We start from the raw sequence: 14,337 nt of genomic DNA, 5'->3' as shown, positions 1-14,337 counted from the left end.
CTGTCAGACCCAATGCAGCCTAGGTATCCTGTCCAATGTTTTGTTGTCTCATCTTCCCACTGCAGCTTTGTAGTCAAACATGAAACATTTCCATTCAGGTTTTGCTTATTCGACTCTGTAGACTTTAGTCTTTTCATTTTTGGCACACAAACAAATGTAATATAAGTGTAATTTTAGGTTAGCTGAAAGACATTTTGGTCATAATTGCTTTACTAAGAAAGACATTTTATTTTTCTTTTATCACAATCCTTTAGTATTTACTTACTGCCATTTTAACTAATTGCACTCAGACTCGCCTGTTGAGACAAGCCAGTCATTTTGATCCCGCACTAAACCCTCCCCATGATCTGTCTCTGAAAGAGAACGTCTGTTTCTATGCCATCTGTGTGGCTGGGTGTGTGATAGTAATGTGTTTTGACACATACACAGGGTCAGCTTTGACGAGGGGAGGCAGTGGACCCAACATAGCTTCTCCTCAGTGCCTCTCTTTGTGGATGGAGTCTTGGTGGAGGCTGGAACCGAAAACCAAATTATGACGTGAGTCTGTTATAATTCAAAGGATAAAAGAATTGTTTGTCAAAGGCTGAAAAATATTTCTGTTTTAGTATTAAACAGTATCTTACTTGTTTTCTCCCAAAGAAAATGATTTGAATTAAATACATTGTATACATTGTATACATTCTAACAAATCAGCATCAGATAATATGGACATGCATTAAAGCAAAACTATTATTTAATTTCAGAAGGCAATTAGTTTTAATTATAATTATTGACAACAGCATAAGTCAAGCAAGCAACAAAAAAACAAGCCTTAGTGGAGTGAAACTCACTTTTACTGTAATAAAAAAACATAACACATAACACAACATAATTTGAAACCTGTGCAAACCCAAACTGTTCAAGTTAGTAATCAAAGCAAATAATTTTAAGAAATGAATTAAACTATAAAACATGTTTTGAGTTATTTCACACTTCACTACATATTTCCAAATGAGTTCAATCATAGTTTTGATGCCTAAAGTGAGAATCTAAAATGTAAAAAAAAGAGAAGGTTAGAACTTTTGACTGGTAGTGTATTTTAACATATTTAACGTGTTAAAAGACATTGCATCAGTGAAATAAAATCAGTAACTAGTCAGACAGTTACTAATTACGCAGTACAGCTTTTAAGTGTGTGATTACGTAAAGATAATTTCTCTTCATGAGTGCAAGGAAAGAGACAGATCAGGTTTAAACTTATTACAAGATACTGTATTACGGCTTGCATAAAATGTTTAGTCAAAAGATAATGGCAGCAGCTGGTGGAGATGAGTGCATCTTTCAGGTTTGTACCTGAATACGGATCAATGAGAGGGAGAGATAATTCAGGTTAGTATTGAGAGTGACAAAGGGCATAATTTCAATAGCTCCTTGAAGAAGGGGGGAGCCCTCAGAGAGTTGCAGTATGGCTCTGAGTGAGAGGCAAATTAAATTGAGAATGTCTGATGATATCCAGAAGAGAAGAAATGGTAGATTCCTGGTAAAAAACAGATATAATTACACCTGACCCTGAGCTTGACAAGTGGTAACAAAGATAACTGAATGAATGATGAATCATATATATGAATTGTGTGTGAAGTTAACAGAGAGTATCCAAAGAAGAAGAAAATTATTTGGTTCAAAGCTTGGCATTGATTACATAAAACCTTTGTTCAAGGGACAGTGTCAAATTGTCAATAATTTACATTATTTAAGAAATTAATTAAATTAAGACAAGACATTATTTCTCAAAACTGTCTGTCTTACACCCCCCCCCCCCACACACACACACACACACACACCCCAGGGGCCATGCCCCTTCCACCCCCTCTGGGACTTTAAATTAATAATAATTTTAATTCACTGAATTGCTATCTGGTGTTTAACTAGATTAGTTAAAATGTGGTCTCGCTCAGACCTGGTGCCCCAACTTTGAGGAATATTGATGTTTCTGCATTAATATAAAATTTAACGCAGAAATTAATTTGGATTCCGGTACACTACAGTAAATAAGAACAGTTTGACAAGATTAAAGTCAAGATTATTTATTATCAATAATAATAATAATAATCATCTTTTTAACGTTTTACTATACTAATAGTACAGGATATATGAATAATTTGATATAAATATATGCAGATGAAAACAAGTAATAAAAGAATGAACAGTAAATATGAAACAACCAGCAATAAACGAACAGAGAAAAAGATGTAAATTAATGTATTTGTGAGGATGTAAATGAACACTTTAAATGAACTTAGTGAGGCAGGCCTGGATCACGTGGGAACATCAGCTGGGTGTCAGACGGCTTGATGAATTGGACCCACATACACGGCGTGGGAGACCAGAAGGTAAGTATAACCTGTTAAATTCCACAGACAGGATCCAGATCACGATTCTTGAACACTTTAAGCACGTGGCAAAGGCGTAAAAAGATCAGACAAAACTCGGTGGTCAAAGCAGTCTGGGTCAAGGTAAGCACGGCTACAGTACACAAGGACTAGGCAAAGCAGAACAGGTAACAGGCACGGTGGGTAACTAGATAACTAGAACACAAAACTAAACCAAAATCCAAAAAAACAAAAATCACAGCAAAGAAAAAAATACAATCACATAAAAGACCATCCATCCAGAAGGTCCGGGGAGGTCAGAATGAGCCCGGTGGAAGTCCGCAATCAGACCGGCGACCAAGATGTCCCTTGCAGGAACCCAAGAGCGCTCCTTCGGACCATACCCCTCCCAGCCAACGAGGTATTGGTGACCCCGTCGTCGACAGGCCAGGAGGGTCTTGACTGTGTATGCAGGCCCCCCGTCAACGACCCGAGGAGGAGGATGAGGGGGTGCCGGAGGAACTGGAGGACTTTGAGGTTTTTGGCGACTGAGATGGAACGTGGGGTGAATCTTCGTGGATCTAGGCAAGGAGAGCCTGACAGACACAAGATTAATAATCTTGGTGACAGTGAATGGCCCAATGAATCTTTGTGTCAACTTACGTGAGTCCAGCTTTAAGTGAAGGTCCTTAGTGGACAACCAGACCCGATCACAAATGGCATACTCAGGCTCGGGAGATCATTTACGGTCCGCCACCTCCTTGTATCTGGTTTGAGCCTGCACCATAACCTGCCGAGCATAACGCCAGGTCTGCCGACATTGTTGAATGAGGGCATGAACTGACGGGATCTGCACCTCTTTTTCTAGATAGGGCAACAGCTGCAGCTGGAACCCAGAAGCACAGTGAAAGGGCATCAGCCCAGTGGTGGAGCACAGGAGAGTGTTTTGTGCATACTCAATCCAGAACAACTGTTGTGCCCAGGTGGAAGGACTCCTGGAGGAGAGGAGACGTAACCTCATCTCCAACTATTGATTTGCCCTCTCTGTCTGACTGTTGGACTCCGGGTGGTAGTCGGACGAGAGGCTGACCATGGCCCCCAGCAGCACACAGAACTCCTGCCAAAAATGGGAGACAAACTGATGGCCCCTGTCAGAGACCACGTCCCGTGGGAACCTGTGAAGCCTGAAGACGTGCTCCAACACGGCCTGGGTCGTTTGTTTGGCAGTGGGGAGCTTGGGCATGGGATCAAAGTGAGTTAGCCAAGAAAAACGATCAATAACAGTCATGATTACCGTATTTCCTTGGGAAGGAGGAAGACCAGTCACGAAGTTGAGCGTGATATGCAACCAAGGACAATGAGGGACTGGAAGAGGGCGTAGGAAGCCCGCCGGGCGTTGGTGAGACGGCTTGTGGACAGCGCATAAGAAACACGCTGCAACATACTCCTGGATGTCGTTCTTGAACCCAGGCCACCAGAACTGACTCCCCACCATAAATGCCGTCCGGCCGCTACCTGGATGATCGTTGAAGGAGGAGGCTTGCACCCAGTGAATCACCTCCCTTCGCAGGTCTGGAGGAACGAACAAATGGTTAGGGGGACAAGCTGGAGGCCTTGGCAGGTCCCTGGTGGCTATCTTCGCCGGTGTCTCAATGGCCCAAGTTATGGAGACACAGCCCGGTGGAAGGATAGAGACCGGTTCTGCCAGGTTCTTCTCTGTCTCATGCAGCCGGGACATAAAAGGACGATACATAAAAATAAAGACCACCGGGCCTGGTGAGAGTTTAAGCGCTCAAGATTTTTAAACCACAAAAGACTGTTCCGCTCCCTCCAACCAGTGTCTCCATTTCTCCAGGTCTGTCTTAACCGTCACAGCCCCAGGCTTCGTCGTCGTCTCTTCTCGTCCCCCGTCAGTCGTGTGTGACCCAACTGCATAGGCTCCCCCGGGCGACAACTAGGACCCGGAAGCGGTGGCGAGCGTGGCGAACAGCTCCGATGTCCCCTCGCGCAGCTTGGCACATTGAAATCTACTGTGAGCCACACTCCTGGCTCGAACACAGTCAGTCTCTGATCCCCGAGCCTCCGCGTGCTGTTCCTGTTCGCTGCTCCTCAACCGCCGGTCAATCTGAATGGCCAACTCGATGAGCGCGTCTAACTCTCTGGGGAGCTCTCTTGCTGCTAAACAGTCCTTCACACGGTGAGGAAGGCCCCGTATAAACACATCTCCCTGTGCGGTAGAGTCCCAACTGGCCTCCGTGGCTAATGTGTGGAACTCGATGCCGTATTTAAACGTATTCTGCTCTATTTGTCAGTTATTTACCAGTTTCTGGGCTGCCTCGCGGCCCGAGAGTAGCCTCCTGGAAAATCTGTTTAAGAGCAATTCAGCGGTAGCCCAGACTTCCACGACTCCCGTGAGGTAGGAGACCACGTACGCCACCTTGGACCGCTCCATGGGAAACAACGGGGTATGCAGTTCAAAATGAATCTCACATTGGGTAAGGAATGTACTACAGTCACCTGATTCCCCGGAGAAATGCTGAGGTACTCCCAAATGGACATCCGGAGGGGGGGGGTAACTAGTAGCACCCGCCCAGGCAGCACAGCAAGCCAAATCCTGTATCTGTCAAAGACCAGAAGGTAAGTATAACCTGTTTAATTCAACAGACAAGATTCAGATACAGAAGCGATTCTTGAACACTTACAGAACGTGGCGAAGACACAAAAGGAGCAGGCATAACTCAGTGGTCAAAGCAGGCTGGGTCAAAAACAAAAAGTGAGCACGGCTATTGTATACAGGGACTAGGCAAAGCAGAACAGGTGACCGAGAGCAGGGTCTCAGAGGCTGTGTCAGCATTAGGGTGGGATGTACATACTGTAGCAATTATTATAACATAAGTGGAAGATAGAATGGCCTCACTCCCACCGCTAAAAGCTCAATGTCTCTGTTACACAGCTTCTGTTTAATGGTGCAGTGTCCTGGTTTACACCACCTCATGTTCACAAACACAGCCAGGTCCCCTTCCTTCCTCTTACCGCTGTCCTCCGTCTTATACGCTCGCAGAAAATGAAAATTGTCCAGTGACACTGTTGAGTCCAGGATGAGTGAAGTTAGCCAAATCTCAGTGAACAGTAGGAATCTGCTCGTTCTGTAGTCCAGCTGATGCCGTGTGAGCGCCGCAACCTCGTCCATCTTGTTCAGGAGAGATCTCGTTTCCAAAGATAATGGAGGGGAGAGCGGGACTGAAGCCTCTCGTCTTTTCCCTCTGGCTCCGACGCATATGCGCACTTGTCGCTTTTTAACAGCGCAAAACTCTGAAAAAAACACTGTGTATGTACACTATGTACACTAATATACAAAAAACAATAGAGAATTAACAAAAAACAATAGAGAATAAGCCTAAGTAAGCAAAGAAATTCGTAAAATAGAATGAAGAGAACAGGAGCTGTTGTGACCGGCTGCCAGCTTGACCAGCACTGAAAGTGTCTTTGTTTAACATTGTCTTTGATTAATATTTGTTGCTTAGATGAAGAAATAAGGATGCAGCCTTTCTCCTGCTGCCAGTTGATGTGTCTTCTTATTTTTGCTGTCACACTGATTGATAACGACAAATCATAATCTGTAATTTCTGTCATTGACAATTATCGATAATATTGATTTATTGTTGCAACCCTTTAACCCACAGTTATACAACTGTTGTGTAACAAGATGGGAACTGTCTTTATCGGTCTTACTGTTATAATTGTAGAGCTATTCAAATATTAAGGCTCATTAAACTTGGAACTTAGGTGAGAACCTTTTTTCTTTTCAGTTTCTTATATACAGATTGTTGGTTACGTACTAGAGATGGAAAGTTCTATTCTTTTAACTAACTCGGATTTTTAACTCTCGAACAGTAAAGTAAACAAATCATTTTGAGTAATTCGTTCATTTCGTTTATTTACAGCAGACGCTGTGGGCGTTGTAAAATTGGTCACGGTTCAGAAACATTATATTCTGAAGACAACATGGTTTGCTTCAGCAGACAAATTATAATCACAAAATGCTACAAGAAATTCAAACCATGTCAAAACCTAGCAAATACGCACACCACATTGTTGTGGCTTATGTCCTGCCTTTGTTGTTTAACAGCGCGACAGTCACTTGGTAGCAGTCACATGACAAATGAACGAATGATCTGTAAGGATCTGTATGAATCACAAAATAACTGTAGTACTTTGTGGTATACCACAAAATCAACATGTTGATATAATGTGTCAAAAGTATTGATTTAAAAACACACTTTGTATTATATACACAATAACACTGCACACATCTACAAGAATCAAAGACCACTAATTTATTCCATGAATAAATACTGTATGTCAGGCATCAGGTGACAAACAAATTAATTGCCGATATCAGATATTTCTTTGTTTATCAGTCCACACAGCCCCGTAGCTGATCTACAGCTGTCACGTCACAAAAGAACGAAAGATCGATTCGTAAGGATCCGTATAAACAAATTAAGAAAGACCTAGAGTGCTACAGAGCTTGAGCGGCCTGGCTGTCTCAAGACAAAAGAACGAGTCCTTGAGGATGGACACTCACTTGAGGGAGTCGTGAACGAATCATTTCTGTGGCCTGCTGCCATGTGGAGAAGGTATTGCATGAAAATGAACAAATCGTTCACTGAGAGGACTTGTTTCTCCTGAGTCATATAAAAGAATAGTCCATATTGAAAGAATCTTTCACAAATGACACATCACTATTATGTACAGACACGCTTGGTGTGAGGTGCAACCTTGTAAATATTATGCATGAAGCTCCCTTAAAATAATATCTATAATATCTTTGTATCAGATTTAAATGAATCATTTAATATAAATGCTGAAACATTAATATTCCTCGAAGTTGGGGCACCAGGTCTTTGAGCTGAACCAAGCTTTAATTAATCTAGTTAAACACCAGATACACCAGATTTTACATGTTTCAGGGACCTCTAAATATTCCCTGAAGAACAATGAATACAAAACCCGATCCTTTTAACTTTTTATTGTTTGACTACTACAGGATATATAAATAAAAGCTCACTTTTCAGCGCTATTGTGGACACCAGCTTTCTCATGAAACTAAGAGAGACTGAGTCCTGCCTACTCGATCGCTGAAGGATGTAAGTAAGTAGGGAGTACTGCAGGAATCCAGGAACTAGGTCTGTATCTGGTTTGTCACCCCACCCTTGGGTTTGCGGTCTAAGCAGGTTTTTTTTTACAATAACTGACAAGCCCGAGTCACGTGATAGGTTTTGAGTCTGCTGGTCGTCCTGTTCAGCTATGCTTCTGATGTCCCTAAGCAAGGAAAACCTGGCTGGAGCCAACGATTTTAAATTGAATTAATTCAAATAAAATAGTTAATAAAAATAATGATTGTTAGATAAAAATTTCAGCTCAGTTGGAATCGCTTAGAATGACTTTCTAATTAAACAAAAATTGCCACTTGTCTGGGGGGTTATTTTCATAAAGAAGCCACAACAATTAAGAAAAAAGATCAAGGAAGTTTGACACATTGCAAGGATAAAAGTGAGAAAGTTAATCAAGTTAAGAAGAAGGTGGAACACCTAGAAGATCAAGGAGAGATAAGCTAAGAGCATCTTTAGGGGGTGCTCGTGTGACGGGACTTGCCCAAGGCCAAAACAGGAAACCTTCTGTTGGCCAGACCAATGCCCTATCTACTGAGCCACCAGACCACAACGGCATCAGTTTCATGGGACCTGAGAGTTCCAGTGCATCTAAATCAGAACTTTAAGAAAGGGAAAGACTTCATCTGTACTCAATGAGTCTGCATTCTAAGTTTTATGACCCTTATCTACCTGTGCTAGTCGGGGTCTGGGAGAGAGGTTTTGGTAGTTATGAGATAGTCTAGGATCTGGTGAATGATAACAAAGAGGAGGATCCTGTTAAATTTAAAGGTGGTGTCACCCTACTGTAAGTGTATCCATGGTCTGTGATGTCAAACCACACAGTATGTAATTTACGATGTTGTTCTAAGCAACAGTTTTTCTTTGTCGGAAAAATACATCTTTGTGCTCCTTTTCCTGCAGGATGGGTTGATCTCATGAGGAAACAAATGTTCAATCCAAGTGTAATTGTTCAGATTGTTCAGATTTCCAGATGGACAGTGTGAATACTATATCCTTGTCCCAAGTCCTAAAATGCATTCCATGACTGAATAGTGTTTGTGTAAAAACGAAATGAAAGTTTTTTTACTATAAATTGCTCTGGAACATCAAACTGTACATAGGACTGTAGTTTTAGCATGTGAAGACCAGGATTGCTAGTGTTAAAAAATAGTGATTGTTTTTAACCCACTGAAATGTCCTTAAGCACCAAAATAAAAGCACTGGAACTATACATTTCACGCAGAACTGCCTTAGCAGGACAAACTGAATCTTAACATTCAACTCATACATTATTATTATCACAGAATTCAGACACCAGTTGGTACAGTTCTTGTTTCAGTTGCAAATAGTGACCCCGACTTCACCCCATATTTTCCTATCTCAGATTGTTTCAGTTGAATGACTAAGGAATTAATTTTTCAGCCATTTGATTAAACAAAATAATGGGAAGAAAATAGGAATACAATTTTGTTTATGTAAAAACGGGAGTCGTGGAAGTCTGGGCTACGGCTTACAATTTAAATTAACTGTATCATTTTATTTGCCATCAGCTTTTTTGGCCACCTCAGCCATCGTTCTGAATGGCAGCTAATCAAGATAGACTATAAGTCCATTTTCAGCAGGAAATGCACAGAGGAGGACTATCAAACCTGGCACCTTCACAACCAGGTAAAATGAATACAATTAATACATGCATGAAAATCATGTATCGTGATTCTGCTACGGGATTAGCATTATACATTGTCTCTTCAGGGTGAACCATGTGTGATGGGACAAAAGCAGATTTACATGAAGCGGAGGCCTGGGAACTACTGCATGCTTGGGAAAGACTACTCCAGGATCCTCTCAGCTGATTCCTGCATTTGCCGAGCTCATGATTTTGAATGGTAAGCTGTAGTTCATGTTTTGTACTGTACAACAGCTAAACAAGAATAACATTATTTATAAGCCTAATGAATAACAACATAAAACACAGCTTTATATGTCAGTCGGTTGAAATGACAGAATCTCTACCATTGTGGATGGGCTAGGTGAATGTCCCTAATCACAGTAGTTAGTTCAGTCTGGTGAGTGTCTAAACGGCTTAAGGTGAGAACCATGAATGGATGGGTGATTGTTCTTTGGCCATGGCACACCTTCCATAGTCTGGGACATACGAATGGCGACTTTGATGGACTGAATTCAAGACTGAATCTGCTCATCTTTCGCTTATTACTCCTTGTTTGGCCATTGGTCTGGAGGTGAAACTATGAGGAGATACGGAAAGTGACAAAACTTCACACCGAGGCATTGACCTGAAGACCTCTATTTTAAAGACTGTCCTCAGGCAAATGGCAATTTTTTTGGCTGTGTGAAAATGCTCAAAATGTTTTTTTGTGTCTTGAAAAAATCAGAATGGTCTAAATAGACAAAAGCAAATATGTCAATGTACCAATTCCTGAAATAAAGCAGGGGCATTAGTCCCAATCTGCGTCACCAAAAATGCACAAAGTCCAATTCAACTATGCCTTCCATTCATACTGTATATTATAATCTGGATCTCATGAAAACTGTTCACAAAGTTCAAAGGCCTACAGTATGAAATTAAAGCATGATTATCTGATTTCAAATGTGATTTAATTTATCAGAATCAGCTTTAATCGCCAAGTTTGCACAGGACAACTGCAAAATTATGTGGTCTGACTATCTTTGTTCCCTCTTGTGGCAAAAATTCAAATTACTTACAATTTAATTATAGTTATTTACACAATAAATGAACAAATAAACATCAGTTCCCTATGTCACATTCAACAGTGCTTATTTTACATTTACAGTATGTTTATGTCTGTAAGAGTCATTGAGTCATTGTATTGAGTGACTGGTAGAGTTTAGCTCAGAAACAGCTTGACTCTGTGTCTGGCGGTTCTGGTAGCCATTGCTCTGCCTCTCTACCAGAGGGGAGGAGTTTGAACAGATTGTGTGCAGGGTGTGTGGGGTCAGCAATGATGCTTGCTGCCTGTTTTTTGAGTCTGCGCCTGAGCTGCAGAAGTACAACCTCTAGTGGGCGTTTTTGCAGACAGTGTCTATGTGGGGGGCCCACTTCAGGTCCTGTGAGATTGAGGACCCTAGGAACCTGAATGAGTCCACAGTAGACACTGTGTTGTTGTGGATGGTGAGGGGGAGTAGGCGGTTCTTCCTGAAGTCCACTGTCATTTCCAAAGTCTTGAGCGTGTTGAGCTCCAGCTGGTTCTGACTGCCCCACTAGACCAGCTGCTCCACCTCCTGTCTGTATGCAGACTCATTACAGTCCTGGATTAGCCCAACAAGGGTCATGTCGTCTGCATACATCAGGAGTTTCACAGATGGGTTCCCTGAGATGTAGTCATTGGTGTACAGGTAGAAGAGCAGTGGGGAGAGGACGCACCACTGCGGTGCGCCGGTGCAGAAGGTGCGGGTGCCACATGTGATGCTGCCCAGCCTCACCTGCTGGTGTTGGTGAGCCTATTGTCTGGCCTACTGTGAGGTGGCTCTTTTCAAGCTCTTTTAGAAGCCATTTGGGTCATTTACCAGGCATTTGCTAGCCTGGCAGTAGTGTTTGGAGATCAGTGTGTAGAACTTCAAAAACATGATAAACCTGGCAATTCAAAAATTGAATTGGGTTGGGTTGAAGATTTTCATTTCTGTCAGTTGCTCCTGCGCATGGCAAGGAAAGAGTTAGACGGTGTGTAGAGGGTAAGGCACTGGTGCAGTTAGGTTAAGTGATCAGACCTGATAACAAGAGACAATTCCATACATTGTGAGTATGTTATATATTATGTATAAAACGTCAATAAAATAAATAAAAAGTTTAACGGGACAGAGGGAAAGTTTAGGAACTAGGGCCATGGACAGGGCTGTGGGTGAATAAAAGAATATGCTGGGAGAGCCACCAGTGAGATCCTGCTAATGAGCCAGAATCAATGAATGCACAAAATGCTTAGACTGCTCAACATGGCTGCCAACACAGGACAAAGAATGAGATAAGGAAGACAGGCGAGTCATAAGGCTGGCCTGTCCAGTGAATCACACTTGTTGTTGTTTAAGGAACAGTCTCTCAACCGGTCTCCAGATATCCCACAGTACAAACAGACACCGCCTGCCAGCTGTTGCCTCGCTGTGGCTGGTAAACTGGTCTGACTCAACTGCATGGGCTCCTCTGGGGGCAAAGCAGAATACACATGCTGTGTAAGTAGAAACTCTAACAAATACTGACAGCAAACTGACTATACAAATGTGGCAAACAAACCTAGAGACTGACGATCAGGAGAAAAGCAGGACAAGGCACAAACAGGCCAAAAGAGGAAAGACAAACTAGAGAAAAAAAAACAATTAGATTAAATATGCACATAAGGGCAGGAAACAAGGAGTCCAAACAAAACCATGCCTTAGCTGGACGATACCTGTGTGGAAATAAAACAAAAGCAACAATATTTTATTAAAACAGGTACCCTTTCCAATGTCATCTTCTTTTTGAGGAGGGCTTAACAGATCCACTTTACAGTAGTACTTGTATACAATATACTTGTATCTTGCTTATGTTATTTAATATCTGCCTTACAACATATCCAATTAATTACCTTGAGGAAACTGTTGGTGGGCAGCTGCAAATACTGTATACAATGGTGTTACTAGCAAGGTTTCTACTAGCAAGAGATGTGTCTTGTCCTGGGGTTCATGGACCTTCGATGTCACAGCTAAACTAATGTAACCTTTGTAAATAATCATTGCATATATGTATTACTATAATCTCATAGTTATTATAATTATAATAATTTTGCAAAACAAATAATGATTTCATTTTGCGTATGGTGTGTCATCTTTTGTGGTCAGTGAAATAAAAGCGCAGCTGTTGAAGCAGGCATCTCTGACAAAACAAGACACTGTTAATCCTAGAGACCAATTTTTCGTCCATTTAAATAAGATCCATTGCATATGCTATTCATAGGTCTTATTAATTTGCTTTATTTGAGTGAGTGTTGTCCAGTAATTTGATAACTTTGGGATTGTTTTACATAATTTGCCCTTGTCTGGCTCTGTGGTATCTCTTTGCACGTGTGTGTGTGTGTGTGTGTGTGTGTGTGCAGGGGATAGAGGGGTTGAGTTAACAGTTTCAATTTGTATGCAAATTCTCAACAGTATTTTTTATCTTGTAATGACAGAGCAGAAAAAATATCCCAACATGAAGCATTAATGTATTGTAACGTTTGTATGCTTATGATTGCTAATTGGTTCTACGTTTACCTATTGTAAACTTATTTCCACCTTATATCATAGCCTGATTTCTGCCTTCTTGCATCTCTTACGCTTTTTTGTTTGTGAAGGAGAATATTTTCCCATGCTTAAAGTCTGAAATGAGTTTTAAAAAGCATCTATACTACAAAAAGCATCAACCCTATAATGTAATTTAAAGTGCAAAGAGTCTGTCTACCTCAAGTTCAGCTCAAGTGACTACTTATTTTGACTGCTATGAAATGACCCTATAATAATACTCCTATGAATACACACACATTTCTGTGTGTGTATTCATAGGAGAGCGCTGCCTGCAAAGAATGCATATACACTCAATGATCAAAGGTTTGTGGACACCTGCCATTATATGACATGGCACTCTTAGTTTATATGATGCAAAACAGTTGGTAAGGAGAGGAAAAGTGGCTATAAATCCATGTCAGTATCATCATTATATTCAAAATACTCCTGAGAGTAAATTCTTTCACAGATGTTTGTAAATAATTTGAAGGAGGGTTTTGGGGAGGTAAACATTCTTCAAAGCCTAACGTTAAAAATAAACTTATTTTGAATACTGACAAAAAGTCACAAAAGTACAGACATGTAACTGTCTCATTATTATTTATTCTTCAGTTAATAAAGTTCCATATAAACCAAGTTTTGTTTCATCATGTTTAAATAAACCATGTAACTTATGTAACTGAGGTACAGTAACACGTGTAAGGGAAGGACAAGCTTTCAAAACAGATATAAAATAGATGCATACAGACATATTACGTTACTTTGTAAGGGTTGCAGGGTGCTGCAGCCCATTCCAGCTGGGCGGGGTACACCATGAAAGTCACCTGTGACTCACAGGAGACAGGAAGCCATTCATACTCACATTCACCAGACGGGTAATCTGATGTCGCATTTCTCTCAGTTCTATTTTGGAAGTACGGCTCACAGATTGAAGATACAGAGACATAATGGATGAAGCTGCTTTTAGATTTCTGTTCTTTGGCAAGAGAAAAAAGCTTTATTAACTACATGAATTTTATGTTCTCCAAAGGAAACATAAGAGCTGAAACATAGTCTTATATAATGTTTTTTTATGTTACTGACCCCTCTGGAAGTTATTTCTGTAGGTTTTTCTATTCTCTGCTCCAAACACTTTCAGCTATAACAAGTATGTTTGAGTATCAAGACACAAAACGCAATCTAATAGTTTTTATTAACTATTACTGGTACTGGTGGGCACAGGTACAGCCCAGTATGTGTTTAGACTTAGTGGGGTTAGCTGATTTACTGTGCTTCCAGCAATATTGCTAAGCAAAGCTGCTTAACTGGAGTAACTGACACGTAATGAGATGCTAATCTTCTCTAATTTATGGCAAATACTGGCTGCTTAAAATATGCTCTTGACTGTTCTCTTTGAGCCTGGGCTCATTAGGACATTCTGCCGTGGTTGGCACATTTACCTGTGCAGCCAGTCTGCCTTGACAGTTTGTTAATGAATAGTTCACACTATCCTGAACACATTATCAAACTGGACTTGTCAGCCACAGGCTTGATAGCTTTGTTTAATTGTTATTGTTTGGTAATTA

General features: G+C 41.1%; 1 protein-coding gene across 2 annotated transcripts in view; it reads left to right on the top strand.

The window, feature by feature from the left end:
* The window catches only part of sorcs3a (sortilin related VPS10 domain containing receptor 3a), a 227,147-nt gene that overhangs the window by 144,831 nt on the left and 67,979 nt on the right, over nt 1-14,337 (top strand). Inside the window, exons 14-16 of one of the 2 annotated variants that reach the window (XM_029163616.3) lie at nt 430-537; nt 9,055-9,172; nt 9,257-9,390. In XM_029163616.3, coding sequence (XP_029019449.1) covers nt 430-537; nt 9,055-9,172; nt 9,257-9,390 — 360 coding nt within the window. The remainder of the gene's footprint in view (nt 1-429; nt 538-9,054; nt 9,173-9,256; nt 9,391-14,337) is intronic. The other variant, XM_055507845.1, reaches the window with a different exon arrangement.

This window comes from Betta splendens, chromosome 1, assembly GCF_900634795.4.
Source record: "Betta splendens chromosome 1, fBetSpl5.4, whole genome shotgun sequence".
Taxonomy (NCBI): Eukaryota; Metazoa; Chordata; class Actinopteri; order Anabantiformes; family Osphronemidae; genus Betta; species Betta splendens.
The sequence above is the reverse complement of the archived record's forward strand: the minus strand, read 5'-3'. Positions and strand labels throughout refer to the sequence as shown.